This window comes from Rhea pennata, chromosome Z (genome assembly GCF_028389875.1).
Source record: "Rhea pennata isolate bPtePen1 chromosome Z, bPtePen1.pri, whole genome shotgun sequence".
Taxonomy (NCBI): domain Eukaryota; kingdom Metazoa; phylum Chordata; class Aves; order Rheiformes; family Rheidae; genus Rhea; species Rhea pennata.
Genome location: NC_084702.1, coordinates 50,057,501 through 50,080,080, shown reverse-complemented (window position 1 = coordinate 50,080,080; position 22,580 = coordinate 50,057,501). Strand labels below are relative to the sequence as shown.

The window sequence follows — 22,580 nt, the reverse complement described above, 5'->3', positions numbered from 1 at the left end:
ATTTCTTATATCCTGGACATCTCTGCAAAAAGAGGAGTAAGACATCTGAGTTTAATCTATATCCATCTGCCCATCAACCAGTCAGGCATAAATTACTGGGTCGAAAACTTACACTGCTCAGCTTTGTCTTGTAATCATTCCAGATGGTATGAAGACTTTTGGCACTGCTTGTATTTAGTTTTCTGTGTTGTGCTTTCTTGCATGCATTTAGTTATTCATCAGGAAACTACCAGTGAATCAAAGACTGTAATATGAAAGCATTCCCAGCCCATCAAGATTAGGTATTGCTCAACAGGCATCCCTGGCAGTAGTTACATACTTTTTCAGAGTGGGGTAGCTAGATGGCAGCAGGAAGTTGATCAGGAACATTTTAGACCTCAAGCAGAAATCAAGCTTGCAGATAAGAAGCAGAAGTTCCTGGCAATGCAGACAGGTCAGGCTCAGACAGATAAACACACCTCTTTGGTACAAATCTCAGTCAATTCTGCCTTCTTCTGAAGTGTGGTATGGGTTTTCTTAGCATAGTTCCTTGAAGAGTATGCTACCAAAGTAATGTTCTATTTTTCTGGTATTGTTTCATTCAATACTACCAGTGAGATCTGTTCCCCAATGTAAATCAGATTAAGAAGTAATCAGAAGGAATATGTGGAACACATCTTATACAACAGCTGAGCAAAGTTACCTGTGTGGAATCAAACTACAGCTGCACATGGAAGACTAAGTTCTTGTGAAAGTCTATAATGTTCTTATTTACTTAGAATGGTCTGTCTTATGGAAATGCAGACCGTGGTTTGAAAAAAATTCCACTTTTTGAAAAGGGCCTTCCTACAAGGAAATCTGAATCTTGTCACTTTTTCTGTGACCAGAGGAACAAGATTAGCCTGAGTATTCTACCTATAGGTTGGAACTGACCAAAGCAGTATCTTATGGATGGTGCGTGTTTTTCAAGTATTATATTATATGGAAAATAATTCATTAGTAAAGAAAGACCCAAGAAATTTTTAACTTGTCTGATGTATTTTGATTGAGGATTCATCTACTGAAGAGCTACACACATGCTTAATGTTGTTCAAAGTAGTTCAGTGTGCTTCAGCTGACATGCAAGAAAAGGCAGACCAGTGTGTTAATCTGCATAGGACTGAATTTTCAAATGTTCAGAATTTCCTTGTTTGCTGCTTGCATATAAGCAAGTGTTTAGATCAAAGCTTTGAAGTTTGGTTACCTTAGATGAAAAGAAATATTACTAGATTCAGAAATAAAAGCAACATGATAATTTGGGAAGCATAAGAGGGGGGTTGTCAATTTTAATAACACTTATAGAAGTTCAGTAGATTTGATATCAGCATTTAACTTTGGAATTTTTGCAATTCCTTATAACTATCTCTTCCCTTCAAACTTTTTTCCTCTCTTCTTCCCCTTATTCCTTTCCTCCTTTGGGATTTGTTTCTTTTCTCTCTTTTCTGGTCTTTCCTTTCAGACAATACCAGTAAAGCGAAAAGGCAAGATTTCAAAACGAACTGGTGTCTGTTGATCGTATTGCTGCTGCTGTCAATATTTGTTTACTGAGCAGCAGAACCATTTTTAACTTGCAGTTTTGTGAATTCAAAACAAAGGAAACACAAAGAAACAAAGAATTGAGGGATATACCTAGTATACCTTATTTACTGCTTTTATTGAAAAGAGAATGATGACCTGGAGGCATAGTTCTGTGCAATGCTAGATCTATTGTAGGTCCAATAGCCAGCCCAATTGTTTGTTCTTGACATTTGTAAAGGGTTAGAATACTGTGCAGGCAGCATGCTGAGTTGCTAAAAGTGAGCATGGAGTGTCCCATGTCAATCAATGGTAACCTTTCCAGCTGTTTGAGGAGCACTGTTGACAAAATTCCATGAGAGTTCTCTCTCATCCTTGTATCTAACAAAGGAGCTACAGTATAGGTCTCTGGAGTAGTAGGATAAAAAAGGGAAAGTAGTCAGGAAATCTTCATGGATCTAGAGAAAATGTAGAGGATTGAATATTGAGTGGAAGAGAGTAGTAAAAGCTGCAGTCATTTCAGATATGAATGCAGTTTTGTTGAAAGTCTCATCAAAGTTTTTGTGAAACTAGCAGTATGAATCAACAGGCCCAAGTTTGAGTTCTCAACTCCATCCTTTGTTTTCTAGCTCAATAATCAGCAATGCTTATGTGCTCAGGTCTGCTGTAGTTGAGGACTGATGGCTATTAGGCAGTCCCTCTGATACTGAGCAGCATGATGCCTTTGGTGGGAGCTGAGCTGAATATAGGGTCATTTCAGTGCCCACAGAAGCTGGAGGAAAAAGGGCAACATGAAGTAATTTTCTAAAGCTGAAACAACTTTTCATAATAAAGCATAAAAAAACCTTTATGCCTACCCTATCAAAAATGTACTGATTATTTCTGATCCTCAAGCATCAAGTTTGTACTACAAGATTTTGCAGTTAATAGTATGGGCCTTTGAAGAACAAAGATTCTTTGGATATTAACCTCTAAAATTAGACTAGAGGTATATTTGGATTTTTATCCAAATACTTACATGCCAGTTAGTTTTAAAAATAGGAATTTGAAATAGATTCTGTTCTTCAAAGATTCTTGCTTTTTTTTCAATACAGAAAATTTTGAACTGATGCATAGGAATAATGCATAGTAAAGTCTTGATAAAATACTATGTTTATAAATAAAGCCAGGTAGACTACTGCAATAATTGATCAGACAAATAACACTATCGTATGTATCTACTTGAATTCCTTTTAAAGATCCAACATACTTTCTCAAAAAAGTAGTACACTTATGTTTTTTAAAAAATAAATTATTTCATCATAATCTTTGGTAATTCTTTTTTGTGGACAGTTTCCTTTACTTTTAACAATTGTGATTTATTCTGAGTGTTAATGTCTAGTTTTGATTCTGTGTGTTAGATCATCTATACCTTTATCTGCTATATTGCAGAGTTCTGTTTATCAAAGTTCATTTTTTCTGCAGCTACATACAGGCTAAGTTCAAAGATGTATTCATCTCGACTAATTTTACCTAATGTCATTATCTAAAAGTTGTCTAGAGAGTGTCTAGTTTGAGGAAGTCATATGGACTCTGTGTTCAGTCAAGGGAAAGCAAATGGACCTCTTGGAGTTACTTCATACCATCCTAATATGCGACTAGGTCAGACCAAATGTTAGGTGGGATATTTTCCAGCTTGAAGCATCACTTTTTCTTGTATAAACTAAATATTTACTGAGGTCTTTGAGTCTTTTGCTGTAAGCTGTTTTCAAACCTTTCATCAATATCTAGCCTCTTCTTTACCATCTAGTCCAGTTTAATTACATTCTTCTTGAATTATATAACTCTACATAGTATTGAAGTAGTGACCAGGATAATGCCATTAGAAGACCTAATTTTTTAACCCTAAATACTATATGATTTTTCCTTGAATACACAAGGATTACATTAGCCTTTTTGGCCTCTAGCTTGATTCATCTGATCCTAAAATCCTTTTCAGAATCACTGTTTCCCAGGATACAGTATTTCATCCTGTAAGTATGACCTTCATTCTATTTTCTAAATGTGTTTCTTCACAACTGGCAATACTGAATTAATTGCTTGTATCCAGGCCTTTCTTTGTGATCTGTATTACTATATTAAACATTCATTTATTTTTCCGTATACTCCAAAGGAAAAAAAAAAAAAGGAAGCTCATCTGAAATGCAAGAATTCTCAGTAAACCAACAACAAAAGTTTTTTTTTTTAAATATTTCTGCTTTCATAAAGTGCAGTCTCCTATTTTGTCCTTAACATTTCTTTCAGCCTTTCCTATAAATGAAATAAAAGCTTTGGGAATTAACCTCTAAAATTAGACTAGCGGTATATTTGGATTTTTATCCAAATACTTACATGCCAGTTTTAAAAATAGGAATTTGAAATAGATTCTGTTTATTTAAGACTAATGAGCAATATGGGGTTAAAAAGAATAATGCATCTGTTAGTATTCATGTTAGATACATGTTTCCACATTGCTTATGCACTGAGTTGTGTCAGAACCGTAATTTTTCTAGCTGCTTTGGAGGACTGTTTTGAGAGAACAGTCTGCAGGTTTGGCACAAAAAAAAAGGGGAGGGGGCAAGATCCAGCAAGCTTAAAATACCAGATATGTGTTTTTGTAGTAGAGTAAGAATGTATTTGGGTCTGGATTTCCTTGGACTTGCTTTTCTTCATTTGACAGAATGCTTTCAATTTGTACATGAGATGGAAGACCTGTGGGAGTGTTGGTGCATCTAATTGAATTCAGCTGAATGAAATTGTGATGCTGCTGCATTAGTTGGCAATAGCTTTTAAACTTCTTAAACAGTAGATATCTCAAAGAATATGGAAATATAGTTAAGCAAAGATTTTGTAAATGGGACCAAGTCAGACTTCATCAAAGTATATTCCATGTTACTGGGCTTAGATGAATCAATATTTATCTAATGAGTAGGATTTTGACATTTGTTTACCATTAAATGAGAGAATGGGAGAGCATGGGGCCAAACATTGGCAAGATCCAGGTGCTGCCTTTGTGTCTTCTTATCTCTATTGTGATGGACTGTTTTGGCCCAAGATTTGCTTGGCTTGGAGGTTCCTATAAAAAGTGAGTTAGAGAAATTACTGAGTCCAAAATGCTGGATCTAGAGATGGAAATTGTGCATTCCTACCTATTGCTGAATAATTGTGCATTAAGACCAGCTGAATGTCCTGACTCAAAATCCAAGAATCTGTCAGAATCCAAGCAAAACCTGCCTGTTTTGCTGCCTACAGGAGTAAAACAATCCAGTCCTAGTTAAGTGGAAGAACTGTTTGAGCAGTGACTGTGGGGGCTAGCTGTATCTGAACTACAGCAGAGTAGGGACAGTTGCAGGGACAGAAAGAACTGTCCTTCTCAATCCCACCCCCTTTTATTTCCAGAGCAGTGGGAAGGAGTCAGAAGAGGGAGGAGTGTGCTGGACGCAGCACAGAGAGGAGGGAGGAGTAGGAGACAAGGGAATGCATAATGTGTGAGTGACAGTGAGTGTGTGCAGGCGGCTGGCTGAGTCCAGAGGACGCGGATGCCCATGTCCCCGGATTTAGGTAGGTTTGTTCTCTCTCTGTTTGAGCTGCTAGTTGCTTTTGAAGCATCGTATATCAGCTGCTGAGTCTTCACTTCCCACCTCAAGAGTTCTGCCAGCAGCACCTGTTGCGGGACGGAGAAGGTTTAAGCAGCTGCAGACAGAGCTAAGCATGAGTGGCTGCTGGATAGTAGGAGTCTGCTAAGGTTTCTGTTGTTCCAGCAGCTCCTCTTTCTGTCCAGGGCAGGTGGTGACAGTAGTCTTTCCAATGGAAAATCCTATTCTCAAGGGATCATATCGGGATGAAACGCAGCCTGAAATGTCCTAGATGTTTGTTTTAACTCTCAAAAATACCCAAGACATTTGACTTTCAATTAAGTGGAAATAAAATCGAAATTGGGAGGAGCTGCATATGCACTGTGTATTGCAAAAGATTGAATTAAAAGGAAAAATTTATTTTGCAAATCATGATCTAATAAGGAATGAGTTTTAAATATTTATGATTAAAAAAATGACATATAAGCAGTTACAATTTGAAATATTTCCTGTTCTTGTAGCTTTTGATATTATTCTGTAAAAAAAATTGCATAAGCTTGTCAAACATTCTTTTTTATTAGTCTGTAATAGCTTTATAGTATAGATAGTTGTAAAGCAGCAGATAATTCTTTTTTTTAACTTATTTGTCATATAAAAGACAAATGTTTTTTTCTGATATGCTTTGCATGTGTCTTCTAGAACAATACTTTCCGTTAAATAATAGGCTTTTGAGAATCTACCATGAGAGCAGAGTTTAGTAACTAAAGGTAGAATGTGGTATATTTAGAACACAGTCTGTCCATCCCTTAAGCCTAAAACAAGCTTTCTCCTACTAAACACATTCAGTGTTTCCATGTGAAAAGGAAAACCAGATTCATGAGAGGGAATAAAATCATTTATAGCGTATTAGGATTAGAACTGAAATGGCCAAGTAGTTGAGTGAACTGAAATGCTAATTTGATATTATTGCTAGTATTTATGTTGCTATTGATTTCTAACATACAGTTTAGTGTTTTACTAGCCTTACATGAAAAAAAATCAATTATACTTGCTAAATTTGCATCTGAGTGAACTAATTAACATCAATAATGAGGGCACATGCTTATTAGCTTGTAATGTAAACGCTCACATTGAAGTCAATGGGAAAAATGCTATTTTGTTTTTGTGAGAGCAAGTCCTGGGCAGTTTTTTTATGCGCTCAGCATTTTTTTTAAGGCTGAAAAACAATAGCAGATAAGTTTTAAAGAATTGATACTGCTAAATGAGATTGATTTTATGCAAGGCAACCTACAGTGCAGTTCCTCCCCTGGAAATTGTTGTGAGCTTTATTTGGATGAAGGTTTCAGAAGAAGGGCTAAAACACACCCTGTTGTTAAAGCATCTAACATGCATGGCATTGTTGTTTAAGATCTTGGGCTTCTGGGTTTCTTTTCTTGATTTTGGATTTCTATTAAAAAAGTAAGTGTTTAAGTTTTACTTAACACATGAATATTCCAGATGACTTCAATTGAACTAGTACAAAAGCTGGGAAAGCACATATCTTTAGTGTGACTGCTCGGAAGAATATAATGATAGAGATAAATAAATTTTCCATGTGGATCTCAGTCATAAGGAATAAACAATTTATGGCACTTGGGAGAGAAAATATTTGTGACTCACAAATTGCCTTTTATATTGTTACACAACTACCATAGTTTTCCAGGACTGCAATATGGTAGATGAGCTGATTGTTACCTACTGTATTTTTTAAAGCATTTCACACTAATTACAAGTTGAACTTTAGTTTAGAAATACTTGGTTGAAAACATTGTTGAAAAATACATCATTAAATCGCACTTCAAAGAAAAAATTAAGATTTGTCTCAACTATATTTAAAGTTTTTTAGCCTGAAGTGTTTTTTATAAGAATGAAACACACAAACTGTATGTCTGACCCTTGCTGCTATTTGAGCTAGTCTGTCTAAGGCAATTCAGCTTCATTTTATTGCTGGATAAACCTGCTCTCAGTTTTTTCTTTCGTGACAATATATTGTTGTTGGGCTAGTACCTAACTTGGCCTCTAAGAAGTGCAAAATATACTTAAGAAGGAGAAAATATTAGCATTATGCTGAAATTCTTTTCTCAGAAAGTGTTAGGCCTTGACCTCCCAAAGATATAATCACATACTTAACTATGTTCACATGAGTAATCCTGTTGATTGGTTCTCACTCATTTGTATAAATTGTGCTTGCATTTCAGCCCCATGAGATTGAAGTCTTTAGATCTAATCCCTGTTGGATATAATACTTTCTCTCACTGGAAGTAAGCATATGTAGTATTTGAGTGCTTCTTTCAATGTGTGATAAAACCAAATGCTATACAACTCCTATATAAAGTTCAATTTTACAGAGCTGTTGCTGTGGATTTTAGGTATTCATCATAGCCAGAAATTCAAGAGTCATTTGTATTTAAATGGGAACTGAATTACTGTTTCCTAGAGCAGGGGGATTGACAGGAAGAATCAATGTTGTAGGCCATTTATCTTATTCCAGGTAGGCCTTTTGTTACCTTTTTTACTCTGAAAAGTGTGATAGAATCACAAATGATAGTATTTCTGCAAAGCCTTACTTACCTAAGCCCTCCTTCAAGTAAGTAGTCTAATTGGAAAATACTTTGCATGAAGAAGATTTTCAAGACTGAGTTTACTTCGTAGATGAGAATTTGTGGCTATTTACAGAAATAATTTTAAAACTAGGAATTCCAGAGTATGCTTTAAATGTGAAAAATAATGATTCATAGTTTGGCTTATTAAAGTTTCCTGTAAAATTAGTTGAAATTGTTTAAATTCCTTTTGTTAAGGTAATTTGTAAGCCAAAACCAAGATTGTTGTTAGGACAAAGTTGTGAAAAGGCTATGTGCTATTTAATAGGATGAATTTCTCTGACAAAATTAATCAGTGGAGAAGATTTGTATGTTCATTGCAACTTTTGTCACTGTGGATTTTTTTAGCGAGTTCTAAACAGAATTTCCTATAAAATGCTAAAGTAAAATCTTTTTGTATGCTGAAATTTATTTTTTAGTTATTTCATTTTGTATCTGGTATAAATTTGTTACTTAGAATACAATTGATTCACGTTTTTGGGTAGCAGAAGAAACTTCCTTTTCTTCTCACTTACCCTAGACTGGTCCAATATATTACTGCTCTGAATTGTCTCAAGCTTTGCTTCATTAAGGATTTAATGTGGCCTTAATTCAGCCATCTGTTATGGGTTTGGCAGACCAACAGATCTGAGGTATTGGTCAGAGCTTTAGAAATTTCCCACATTTTTAAAGGTTAGGAAAAGAGCTACCTATATGAATAGATTTTGAATAATTCTCAGCAAGACAATAGTGCAGAAGTAGAGTAAAAAATGCATGTCATTCTCTGAAGCACAAGGTCCCCTGTCTGTCTGTAGCTTTGCTGAAAGGCAATTAGCATTTCAACCAGCCAATTTGGTTACATGCAATGAAGTACTTGGGTTTGTAATTTGCTTCTCTCGGCTTGGTGCTGTTGAGAACTAGCTCTGTGTAATCCTCTCAAAGTACCTTTCTTTCCAGCATAGTTATTGTTGCTGGTCTTAAATAACTAATCAACAAAGAGATTTCCTTGTCTTGAACTACAGGGTGCCTTAGGACAAGAAAAAGAAATACTCAGTTAATAAGGGAATGATTATAATTATTAAATAGTGATTATTAAATTGTGACATAGGTTAAAAGGTTCAGAAAAGCAAAGGAAACCACAATACGCAAGAAAGATAGAGTGAAGACTCTTGGAACCCAAACAGATTTTGCCTGGGGAGTTCTAATCAGCACGTAGATGCTTTGTCATGTGTTTCATTTTAAAATGGATTGCCTAGATGTAACAGATTAATTCTCAGTATAGCTTAGAGGGTCTTATACTATCATCTTTTCAAAAATAGTGCAAATTTATTTTTTCTTTTATAGAGACAAGTCTTTTGGGGGTCTTGAAAATATTGAGCCATAACAAAAACAGCATTCTTTGCTGCAATCTAATAACAAATGAATACATTGAAGCATAGAAGTGAAACTTGCTTTGATATAATTCTGAAATTTAATATAAATATTTGACTCAAGTTTTCATGTTTAATAATACAATTTTCTGAAGTTAGGAATACCTCACTGGGCTTTTTATTCTAATAATTAGGGAGCACATTAAAATTCTGTTTTGCTCATACATGCTTATTAACTTTTAAGGATCCACTGGAGATAGTAATAATTCTTTTGTCAGTATACCTGAAATAATACCATCTAATCCCTACCATTAGCCTATAATTTACAGCTCTAAACCTTACAGATCTTTTTTCTGCAAGACTATTATGTATGAAGCACTATTGCAAGGTGGGCTGTTTATTTTTGGTTTTCAATATATGCTAATATGAGAGAAATAACAGATATGCTAGAGAAGCCTGTAATTAGTTATTCTGATAAGTGTTATTCATTCTGTCCATAGGACTTCACTCAGGCCAAGTAGTAGGCACTTCAGGCCATAGTAGTTTTGTGCTCAGCTGATACATTCTAAAAGTACATTAAGTGTTGCGGAAAAGAGAGCAAACTCCAAAAAGGAGATACAAAAGGAAATTATTGTGAATCATTATTGTGCCATAATCATTAACGATGTGAAATAAATAGGCATTCATCACTGAAGTCTGCAAACCCTCCTCATCTGTGTTTCTGGCTCCATACGTTTAAGAGCCTGGTCCTTAGATAGGCTAACTCTTGCGGTTACTTCTACAATAAGCATCCAGTGGGAGTGCCAGGCTGGGAGTTCATGGCTGGTTTTAATTTTTTTATATTAAAAAAAATCTATTTTTTTTTGTGCAGGAGAGAATGTGAGTGCTTATATTGTTATAAGTTCTACTTGGGGTAACATGCCACAAATAAAAAGCTAGACCCTTTTTCTGTAAAACAATGTAAGAGTAATCTGTACTAGTAAAACATGTCTACTTTTTTCATTAGAACTGTATGGACAGAGAATTTCCTGTGTGTGGCTGGAAAATAAATAAATCTTTTGCTTAAACATGTACTGTATGGTAAATATAACTGAAAATAATATATTAGTCTGATACAGTATTTAGTCATAGCTAATATATAGCATATATACACATGTTTACATGGATAGATTCTCATCAGTTGCATGAAACACATTAAAAGGTCTGTAGCTGAAATCAATGTAATTCTGGTACAAATTAGAGCAAGTTGAAATTCCTACTCGTGTGTTTCTTAGCATATTAATAGATTACATGGATAGTTTGTTTACATCAGATTGAGCTGTATTTTAAATATAAAGTAACCTTAATAACTTTGGTTTTACTGGCATTACTCTCAATGAAGATAAAAGATCAAGATCTGGCTCTTTAAACTAGACAAAATTATTATCTGGTTTTATGTTAGGCCAGCAAATTATAAGGTAACTGTAAATTGTAACCCATAAACTATAGAAAAAGCCTGTGTTGTACATGCTCTGTTTTTTGTGTCTGCTTACTGTTTGCAAACAGAGATGGTGAATGAAGCACTGCTTGGTAGTTTTGCTCTTTATTTCCTGCTCTGAATGAGAACAAGCAAGGCAGGTGGTGACCTCAGAAAGCCTGTAGCAATTACCTGACTTATGAGACAAAACTTTGTTCTCCTGTGATTATTATGTGCTATTTAATATTCAAAGATGTAGTTCAGATCCACTCAAATTCTTTTGAGAAAGTAAAGAGAAGAAGCTGCTAGAAAATATAGAAGGGGTGTTCTGGGCATATGACACTTTTTTCTTCTCAGTGACCTTAATAGCAGAATGAGATGATTTGGATGTCTCATAAAGCTTCTGTCTTTGTATTCTGCTTGCAAATTTACTGTTTTTAGTATTGGTTCCTGACTGATAGTTTTAGATTTGTGGCCAGTAAATATGGATATGATGGCAGGTAGCTTATGCTTATTTTGTCCCTTAGGATAAGATGTCTATGTTGAAGGATAGATACCTTTTTCAGAAGGATATAATTGAATGAACAAGATTGTACCTGAACAGCAGGCCCATATGAACATTAAATTAGCTGCAGCAGTATTCCTAGTGGTACATATGGTAGTAGATAGTGAGTTTTAACAAGTTTTTTAATATTGCAGTTGTTAGAAAGCAAGTAGTCAGGATGGTGATTGACTTGTATCAGTGTCATTAATGCCAAGCACAGATAAATATTCTTTGCACCTAAGGTTATGCCTTGGCACATTCTGTCGTGGCAGTAGTAGTAAGTAGGTAAGTAGCAGCTGAGCTCAGAAACTTCAGGACAGTGAAAGCTTATAAAGGGATTTCTGCAACTAGCAGTCTGCATTTGTGCTTTGGCTAGCACTTTTCAGTATTAGCAATAAGAAGGGGGAGGAGGGGCAGGTAACTTGAATGCCTTGTAATAAAGAGGAAAATAGGAAACCCTGGAGAAGAATTAGAAGCAAAGGTGGCAGTGACCCTAAATAATTTGCATAGAAATCGGTAAGACAGACTCTTTCACCAAATGCTGCAACTATCAGTGCTGTGCAGATTGAGGAGGAGGGGAGCAGATTTGAGTGGTAGTTGTGACTGTTACATTAAAATTTTCTTGCTTTCTACAGCTTGAACCATGTAAAGAAACAAAAAGAATATAGGAAGATTTTTTTTTTAATAGTGATGTTGGAACGCTCTTTTCCAGTCCTTTTATCCCATCAGAGTGGGTCACTTATATCCCACACCATAAAAAAAAAAACAAAAAAAAAAAAAAAAAAAAAAAAAAACTCCCACACCACACCTGGATAATACCAGCTATTCAACTATTCAAAGGTTAGGTTTTGCACATGCAGCTGTTGTTGTGTCTTCCCTTGGATGCATGTGAAATGTGGGAACTCCAAGGCAAAAAAACAAAACACTATGAAGTAAAATGTTCCTCTGTTCATCTGGGATAGTGACAGTGTTAAAAGTCAATTTTTAGAGAATAAAAATTGTCATAATTCCTGCTGTTTTCCCAGGTTGTTTTCTAAGACTGTTATAAATTTGTGCTCCTAGAATGCCTAAAATGCTGAACATGAAGGTTTTTAATATATTTCTACAACAGATGCAGCAAAAGCAATGACCTTGTGAAACTTCTTGCTATGTGCTATTCCGATGTACTACAGGGAATCTCCTCTTTACATATGAAAGAGCACATGTATCTCTCTCCCATTGTATTCAGCCAAAGATGCTGCTGGGTGCTGACATCTCTGCTGTGAATAGTCTTCTCTCTGGCAACCACTGATAGTTGTAATGCTGCACTCCATTCAGAGTACTAGGCATGCCAGTTTTTGAATGTTCTACTTGGCTGGGTATTTGTAATCACAGGGAGTAGACAAGGACAAGCACTGAAAAGTGCACTAGACTTTACACTTGCACTGCTGTGCCATATCGGTGGACTTCAGAAATCAATGAGTTGTGCAAAGTTTAGCAATGGTAATCAAGATGTAGCTGCTGATTTGGAGAGTTTCTGCTTCAGCATACCTGCTTGTCTCTTCTACTGAACAGCAATGGCAAGTCTGTAGGATAGAGTGCTTAATCACCATTTCCATCTGCTTCTTTGTTAAAAAAACAACCTATCTTTTGCCATTCTCTTTTCCATATCTGGCATCCTACACTCCATTTCCTTTCAGATTTGGAGTCTTCCACTCTGTAGGATCCCTCATCCTTCTGTGAAAACAACAGGAGATCTTTACTCTCTTAAAGGTTTATTAAACATGGAAGTCAGTATAAAAATCTGCGGAAAAGACCTCTCATTTTTTATAGGCTGCATAATCTTCTTCTGAAATTGGTTCTGGAAACTCGGGGGGGGGGGGGGGGGAAACAAGCTAATCTCAGTAATTCGTCAATTATGATAAACATCAGTTTCATAAGCCTACTTCTCAAGTCCAGCAGGACAATAGGTTGAAATGGTATTGCCTCCATGTTTTTTGACATTACTACGGAAATTGCTTTGTGGAATCAGTATATGCTGTGCTAGGATTCTGCTTTTTTTTTTTTTTTTTTTTTTTTTTAGGGGAAACAAGTAGACTTCAGAAGATACTATAAAATGCAAACCAGAAAAAAAGTTAGTTATGGAGCATGACTCAATTTAGAGTTTGATTTCTTTATTTTTTATTGGATTGTCCAATAGAAATAATTTGTGACTTTTATTTTTAATAGTAGAAACACTTAATAAGACACTCTCAAACATCATTCAGGCCTCAGTATATAACATTGCTTTAAACTGTCACTGGTAGTGCAAGTCATTATTTGAAATAGCTTTAGTCAGAACAGGCTGACATAGTAGCTGATCCGTTGATTTGTCCATACTTCTGAAGAGATGTGATACCTGATGTTGGTTGTTACTTCAAGAATATTTATTTAACTAATGTAATATCCTGGACTAATAAAATGGAACTCAGTAATATTTGGCTGTATCAGAGAAGACTGATCTAGTAAACATTTAGTTTATCAAAATTTAGCTGTGAAGACTAGAGTTTCAACATTATTTGGAAAAAAAAATTTTTTTTGACCAGTGATTGTCTGATATACTGAGGTGGGGGCCAGGAGTGGGGAAAGAGCTATATATATGTATATATATATGTGTCTATATATACATATATAGATATATATATAGCCCTGATCTTGCAAAGGTTATTGCTGAACTATAAGCAATGCAGTTAATAAGAAATAAATCACAGTATATAAATTTACATAACAAAATCAGGAATTTAATATAGTAAGGTCGGTATTTCATAAAGTAAAATACTGTGACCAGTGCTATGTTTTTGGATATTTGAACAGATTTGTTTTGAATTCTCTCAATTTATGTTAGTTTTACTATATTTTATCAGTTTTTATATAAACAATTTTTTAAAATATTAATTTTTAAATAGATCAAAAACTAGTTTTGGCAGACCATACGAAGTAAATCTTAGTACAAATAATGTAACAAGGAAGAATACACACCAGCTAAATAATTGATGGTATGATTGTGAAACTTCTCTTGTTCCACAGCAGTAATCCTATAGTTTTAGTATGCCCTTTAGTAGAAGTAATAGAATTCTAAGTAATTCTAAACTTTGTAATCTTGCCCCCAAGGATCATGTTTTCAGTATTATTTACTAGAAGTATGTACCGTGGGAAGATATTTGCAAAGTCTGTGACAAGGTAACAGCTGAAGCTTAAAGGTCAACAAACTCCTCAGTTTAGTATGGATGATGCCTGCATTTGCAGACAGTGTAATTGCCTCAGAGTTTACAAAGGTTATACAACTGTTCACTTTCAGGCTTAAAGATTTGTGTTTTTCAGAGCAATTCCACATAATAAAGAACAGAAATACCTTGCAAGTTAATATTGTCAGCTTTTGATACGCTGAGAATTTTCAGTTCCAAGAAATGTTACTCTTTCTAAATTTTTCAACTTTGCTTCCTATTTTAAGCTTTTTTCAGCACTAGAATAACTAAATAGATATTTAGAAATAAAGCATTGATCCTGAAAGTCTGTTATGCTTTAAATTCTTAATAAAAGCCATGGAGATCTTGAAGGACTGTATTTATGGTAATAAAACTTCTGTTTATAGCAGTGTGAAGTTTCACAGCAGAAATTATTTTACTATGTGACATTCTTGTTAGAAATAGCAAAACATTCTTTATTTAGGCTGCAAAATGGATCATTGTTTTCATAATAGTTGCTTCTCATCTTTTGCACGTATTTTCATTGCCCATCCTTTTCTTCAGTGGTGTTCAGTATAGCTGGGTGGATATTTTATTACAAAGTAATTAAAATAATCTAATTTTGTCATCCCACCAGTCTTTGCTTATAAGCATTTCAAGAGACGGTAAGTTTTCTTGACTGTGTTTAAAACAAAGTTATTTGATACGTCATGTCTGTGGTTAATTCTTGTCCTTTAACATGTCTGAAGGCTGTTGATACCAAGTGTTCGCAGCGCAAAATTAATTCTTGTCCACACAGAATTTATTGTAAGACGAATCAAAGTCGTGACGTCTTTTTGAAGCTCTGTTAGCTTTAGTGGACCAAAGGCTAACTTGTTCAGTGCAACATGAAAGCTATCTGTATTTTATAGTTTCTAGGACACCATAGAGCTCTTAGTTTTTCTGATTTGTTCAAAAATTGCTCAGAACTTCCTGACAGAGATCTCCTCCATTCAGTGTCCAAGCCCTCAGTTTTGATCAGCACTATACAATACGAACATGTGCATAACACAGTGTTTCCAATTTCTCGTGCCTCTTAAGAATACATTTTTCACAGTTGCAACACCTACTGATTTCACTGGCATGTAAACATACATGTTACATTACTGAATTGTAACACATCTACCTTAGTTTTAAGTTATCTTATCCTAACAGAAAAGAAAATTGGGCCTTGTGCATAAATAAAAAGAATGACCTATCGATATAAAGGTTACAGTCGCATTAAAATATGCCACAATGATTTTGTGTGACAAGAAAACAATTATGAGATAAGAGAAGCAGCAGAAGAAAACTGAAGTAAATATGTAATTGTCCAAGAGTATTTCATGGTCTATAAGATGACAGAAGGTGATCTGTAGGATGACTGCAAACATTCAGCTCTCCACCCTTACTCCCAGTTCATGTGTATTTCTAAAGAGAAGCAAGAACGCAAGCAAAGTGAAAATAAGAGTTAGTAAACTGTCAATACTTACACTTACTTGTTGTTTGGAAATGCAAGCTGTTGTGGCAACATAGATATATTTTTCTGAAAAAAGTTAGTAAGTCCTCCAGTTGAAAAAAGTTAATAAACACTATCTAGAATATCAGATGTCTGAGAGCCAGGTTAAAGAATGGCGGGAACAATGAAATAGACTTTATGTTAAGCATTTAGGATCAATTTTAGATGATAATTAACTCTGTTTAGAAAATACGAAGGGAGTATGTATTACGTGAAGTAGATGAAAATTATGTTATCTCCCTTGATCCTAGATGAAACCAGAGCATGTTCTTGTCTCATTTCTGAAGTTCATCAGATAATCCCAGTATATGAAGTGTTGAGGAAACTTGACCAGATAGGAAAGGTCAATAGAGAGTATTTTATGTATTTCCCATGCATACTTTATTTTTAATTATTCTCTTCTTTTTTATAGGGATGCCCTTTGCTTCTATATTAGTTCATTTTCTTTTAGTATTAGTTGTTCATCTCACATCTGGAGAAACAGAAGTGAAGTTCAGTGGACAAACAGAATTTGTAGTTAATGAAACAAGTACAACCGTTATACGTCTTGTAATTGAGAGGACAGGGGAGCCTGCTAACGTCACAGCAGTTGTGTCGGTAAGAAACTGCCGGTTACTTCTCAAGAAATATTAGTGTCTTCCTGAAGTTTTGAATGTTGCTTATTTTTTTACCAAGCAAGTGAAAGGGAAAGGGGGGAGGGGTTCACTGAGGCAACACTTCACTCTGAACAAACGACACCCGGTTTCTGTAACTGAGCAAATTCCTGTTGGCTATGTCAGTAGTATCAAGATATTTCCAGGTACAAATATCTCCTGAAGAAGCCAGCTCCTACTACTGAGGGAGAACTCCAAGTTAATATCCTTGATTGAATTTTGATTCAAGCTGTGATTTCATATTGAAATACAAGCGTGCAATAATTTCTCCCTTTCCAACTTGCTCTCGCACTGGCATTTTAATAGCAACTCCATTGTTTGAGTCAGGTGTCCTTATGAATACATTGTTCAATTCTTTGAGAAATTGAGGTCACTATGTTTATATTATTCCTTCCCTTTACTACTTAGGAGTTATTAGCCATTATCCTGATTGTGCTCCCTTTAATCATTTAAACCCTTTAGGGTTTGCTAAACTATTTGTATATGGAGTAAGGTGCTGTGTGATATGAGTAAGGAGAATACAGCAATGCTTCAGAGATGTGCTGGTTATGAATTCTTTCAGTCTGCAGATAAAGGAAACTATCATATACTGCTGCACAATTCTATGTTCTGTAATTAAATATGAAAAAGGCAGGTTTCATAAATTACAAAGGAACAGAAATTGTTCAGTAGAGATTTTGTACTTTATTAATGTTTGAGGAGAAAAGCTGGAGAAAATGTGGGTCTACTTTGAAACTAGCAGTATTTACTGGTGTAACTAACATAGTAACTTAGCTACAGTATTAAGACTTGAAATGCCGAACAGTTTCTAACTTGAATGTTTTGAATAGTTCTTTTATGAAGGCATGTATAGCCTGTCTGCCTAAGAGTGTTCTGGTAGATCTAGTATTGGTTCAGATGCATAAGAAACACTATTGTCAAAATGTCCAATGATTGCTACAGCACTCAACCCATGTGACACATAGTCAATCCATTTTGATTAATAAATATGAATTTTAATTATTCATGTGCCTAAAATTAGACAATGGAAGTATTTGACCTTTGTATATCCACAAAAACACCTGCTAAACTTCGGGTTTTTCTTCACTGAAATTTTAATTTCAGTATTCTCAAGCCACAGGAGTTGCTTTGTTCGCAATGGTTCATTCAAACTCTTAGTGTCTTTAAGGTTTGGTAGTTATACTGATTTAATTGCTTCTCTCCTTTTTTAGTTTCCAGTTGTAAACTTAACCTACAGACCTCGCCTTCTTGATATAACCGGTTCTGTAATCTCTCCTGAAACCATTCTGCTTATAGTAGAGTCAATGAACCTTTTTTTTTTTTGTAGACTCAAAGCAGTGTTGTATATCATAGAAGAATTCATCTTGTTCAACATTAGCAATCAAAACATTAAACAGGTCTAAGCTAGCATATAGGTTCCTTTTACTTACTAGAGTGAGACAGGAAGCAGAAGGCAGTTACATCTTAAGGTAAGCATAGGATAGGTAACTTCTATGGTAACAGATTTGTGCTAAGAAGAACAGTCTTTTCCATGAAAAGTTGGTCATATGGTATGTTATGCATAAGATACTGAGTTGTGAGGAAGGAAGTTACAACTGGTTCTGGATAAAGTGTTTTTTCTGGTTACTCTGCTTGGATACAATAAACTGTTATCTATAATTTCTGCCCAGAAATGCACTGGATGACAGCAGGTGAATTTGGGAGAAGAATTATGTGCGAAGAAGAATGTATGAAATCTGTGCAATCAATTCTGAATAATATTATAGAAGTTAGTGCAGGAGGAAAGAGATGAAACTCGTTTGTGTATTTATTGTAGATTTACGGAGAACACACAGGAGACTTTTTTGACACATATGCAGCAGCATATATACCTGATACAGAAACAAATCGAACTGTATATATATCTGTCTGTGATGATGATCTTCCAGAGGCTGATGAGACATTCATATTTTACTTGACGCTACCAGTAAGTCTCAGTTTTTTAATTCATGTTTCCTCAGAAAGCATTGGCTAAGCTGACATGAATGGTATTCCATAGATTTCAGTGTGATTGTGCTTCTTCTAAGTGGTGAATCTAAGTCTGCATGGATGAGAACTAAAATTTGGAGATTAGCCAGGACAGTGTTTACTGCTCTTAAGAAGGTTTTACTGTTCCTGGGGGTGTCTCTATGTGATGTTGCTGTGCAGTTTAGACATAATCTGAAACTTCATCAAGCAGTGTGCTCGGCCATGGACGTTTGAAGGTGTTCTATTAGAATGAAGAAGAGTTAGACTGTGAAGAGGCTATTAGCTTTTTCTATTTTCCTGTGTAGACTGTAGCTTAAAGAGAGGGTGGAAGTAGCAAAGGAAACAGGATAATTTTCAGTCCTCCAGAAGCAAAGGGTAAACAAGACCTCCCTAGAAAAAAACAAAATGAAACAAATTTAAACAATATACTATTAAATTTCTGCATATTGTTCTATCTTATAAGAGTAATGCTTTTAGAACATGAATATTCTCTCTTTTGGGGAGTGAGGGGTAGGTAGCAGTTCATGGCTTTGAAGTTTGAAGTCAGCTCAAAAAGAAGAATCTTGTCTTATACTGGCAATTTTTATAGATCTCATGAGATGTTGGCAGTAAATGTAAATATTTGTATTTTTTCTTCTTCTCTCAGTTGATTCATAGATGTAGTATCTCATTTTTACTGTTATAAACAATTTCTCTCCTTTCACTGATATTTCTGTTCGTATAATAGTAAGCTTCAAAGTTTCCATTTTATACAGCATTAGGAAGAAAAGAACAACTTTTGAGTTCCTGGCAATACTACATGCTTCATACCTAGCTCCGTATAACTATGGTATTGTTAATAGGTTGTCAGACAATGGTTAATGATTTACCAAGTTTGTTTCAAGTGCTTTGTTGTTAACTCTATAGAATATATTTTTCCTACCGAATAAGAATTATTTTGGTGCATTCTATTGCTCTAAATAACTGTCATTGTAATAGATAATAATGGATAATAATAATAGATAATAATACAATTTATGTTAAAATAATATTTATTTAGTCAGTGACACCAAACAATATTTTCTATTTTTTTGCCTATCACTGTATTAAATATTCTGTTTTGTTAATTTTAGAAACCATCTGCAAGAATAAAGCTTGGATCACCCAAGTCTGTCACTGTAACAATATTATCAAATGACAATGCCTTTGGAATAATTTCTTTTAACATGGTATGTTTTTTTTATGGTATATGTGAAAATTTTAGAAAGCGTTTTCAAAGACACTAATTAGTTACTCAGCTGAGTCCCTTAAAACTGTGATTCTGATTTACATCTTTGAAAACATCTCTAGAGGTAATCCATACATATGTACTTAATTCACACAAATATATAGCTTTAATAGTACTATATTCATTTAGCTGTTGAGCGATAGCCTGAGATCCTCACACTTGAAGTTCTATGCTGCTAATGTTAAAGATAAAATTTCTTTAAAGTCGTTTCAGTCTCAGTGCCCCTCATCTATAAGTTGAGATCTAAATATAGTAGTGTAGTAACTTAAGAATAGTACCAGAGAAAAAATAAAGGTAAAAAGGTGTTTTTGAAAATCTTGAAAATTGTATATTCTGTTCTGTAATGAGCATTTTTACAGTAAACTCTCAATCTGAAGGCAACACCATAATGATATATACAGCTTCTGGTATAAGATGCTGGGGATGACTGTAGTATAGTGGATGAAAATTGCAATAATACAGAGACTATGTTAGCAGTGGGAGGGGCTATGCTCTATTGTGAGCATTATGGTAAGGTAATCTTTGTGAAGGATTTCACTGAAAAAGCACAAAAACATTAGAAATTTTCAGAACCATAGTATAGCTCCCTGAATTACTTAAGTTCTTTAAAATCTTTTACCACCATAGTTTGAAAAAGCAACCAGTAGCATGACCTAATTGATTATCCTGTGATATTCTGTGTATAGTGACTTCATTTACAGGAAAAAAAAAAAATATTTGCATAACTGATGATGATTTTTCTTTATCTGAAATCTTTCAAGCCTTTTATTAGCTGAACTAATTGGTTGCTAGGAAATGTATGCCGTCAGTGGACTGGTTTGCAGATTGGATTAGCTTGTCTGTGGGAGTTTGGTATTTCTATGGTAACAGTTTCTTCATTTTGCTGTGATGTTTGATCTGTGCTTGATTGCTTGTCTCTTTTCTTCCTCATTAGTCTGCTGTAATCACAGTGAATGAGCCCAAGGGTAAAAATGAATCTGTGCCTCTCACCCTAATTAGAGAGAGGGGAACTTATGGAACGGTCATCGTGACTTTTGAGGTGAGTTTATAAAAGGGCCTCAGCCTTTTGGATGAAACTGGTAGGCTGTAGTCATAACTTACGAAAGTATATGTAAAAGTGGAAGAGGGGAAAAATGCCAGTATCTACATTTGTTAAATCTATTCCATAAAATGGAAGTATTCCTTGTCACAAGGAAAAGGCTGTAGTCATCTGACAGTTTAAGTGGAGGAAAAATTAAGATATACTAAAGAAAACTGAATATTCTCTGTAGTTTTAAAAGATACTTGAACAGGTATTTATTTGCATTATTAGAGAACAAACAAAGCATATGTTTGTATAAGAAATGTCTGATTTAAAAGTTTTTCAAAATCTATATATATTTTTTACAAAGAAATATCAGAGTGGATCTTTAATGTTGTCCCATCTTTGAACGTGTAAGTATGCAAGCTCAGTATTAGTGAAATTCTGTCCCTATAAGACATTGTAGGCTGAACTTCCAAAAACTGAAGCTTTCAGAATAATTAGTTAGGTTGAATATTTAGTTTGTTTATCTACTTGATTTGAACATGATACAGATACTGCATTTATTGCTTTCTTTTTCTTAACTGGCTGAGATTGTACTACATGCTATAAAATTGTATGTAAAGCAAAGGTTCTTTAATATTGCTGGGTTTTTTTGTCTGTGCTCTAGTCTTAAAGGTCATCGAGGATTTGATCTAGACCTGTCAAAATCTGAAAAGCTTTGTACTAGACTTTTATTTTTATAATAAATATAGTAAGTACATTTAAAGGGCATAATGTGTTTCTCTGTGTAATTTATTGCAGACCTGTCTGTTTTAAGGTTCAATAAATTTTGCTATTTGCAGAATTAATCAGGTTCACTTCACAGTATGGTTATTCAGATAAGCTGAAATACAATTTACAGTATTTTACATTAAAAGAAATACATTGCCCCTAAAAGGCTTCTCAGTGTTTTAGGTTTCACCGTTAAATGTAACAAATTAATATTTGCATATCAATAATTTTAGGCTCAGCTGTTTCTACACAGCACTGGTTTTCAATATTTATAAATGTCATAGTCAAGATAAAAAGAAAGACACAAAACCAATTACTGTTGTTATTTTGTCTTAGAACTTATGCCATACTTATGATATAAATTAAATTATAATGAATATTCAATAATGTGAAAGAATCAATGATGCATCGATTGATACCAAAGAGCCCTCTTGGGCCTATACGGAAGTAAATTTCTTCATCTTTTTCTGGCTCTGCCTACTTCCTTCTGAGTGGTTATTCTGATTTATTCCATTTGGCAAAAAAGGGCAGATTTTCACTATTGAATATGCACATTTATGAAATAGGAGATGACTGAATAGTCAGTCAGTTGCTGTGCATGTCGTGCACTATATGTTGATTATTGTACTAGATCTGTATTGCCATTTTGGTATTTGGTATTTGCCATATTGCCGTTTTTATCTCATCATAAAAATTGATTCTTTGCAGATAGAGGATGGTCCAAACCCAGCTGAAGAAGACTTAAGTCCAGTTAAGGGAAATATTACATTTGCCCCTGGTAGATCAATGATGATTTATAATTTAACAGTGCTGGATGATCAGGTAAGCACAAGTTAATTTCACTTTAGGTTTGGATATATAGGAAGTTAACTTCTATTCTATAGGGGCTTGAAATAATAGGTTATGAAAATGCTTGCTTTAGGTAAAGTTAAGAAGTGATTCTGCTTATTAAAGCGATGTTAAATTTTGACAGTGTGGGCTATTTTAATCTTTATAATGCGCTC

General features: G+C 34.6%; 1 protein-coding gene across 1 annotated transcript in view; it reads left to right on the top strand.

The window, feature by feature from the left end:
- Positions 1 to 16,268: 16,268 nt before the first annotated feature.
- ADGRV1 (adhesion G protein-coupled receptor V1) overlaps positions 16,269 to 22,580 on the top strand; it is a 260,321-nt gene continuing 254,009 nt past the window's right edge. The window contains exons 1-5 of the mRNA XM_062599728.1: positions 16,269 to 16,451; positions 18,324 to 18,473; positions 19,627 to 19,722; positions 20,716 to 20,820; positions 22,285 to 22,398. Coding sequence (XP_062455712.1) covers positions 16,269 to 16,451; positions 18,324 to 18,473; positions 19,627 to 19,722; positions 20,716 to 20,820; positions 22,285 to 22,398 — 648 coding nt within the window. The remainder of the gene's footprint in view (positions 16,452 to 18,323; positions 18,474 to 19,626; positions 19,723 to 20,715; positions 20,821 to 22,284; positions 22,399 to 22,580) is intronic.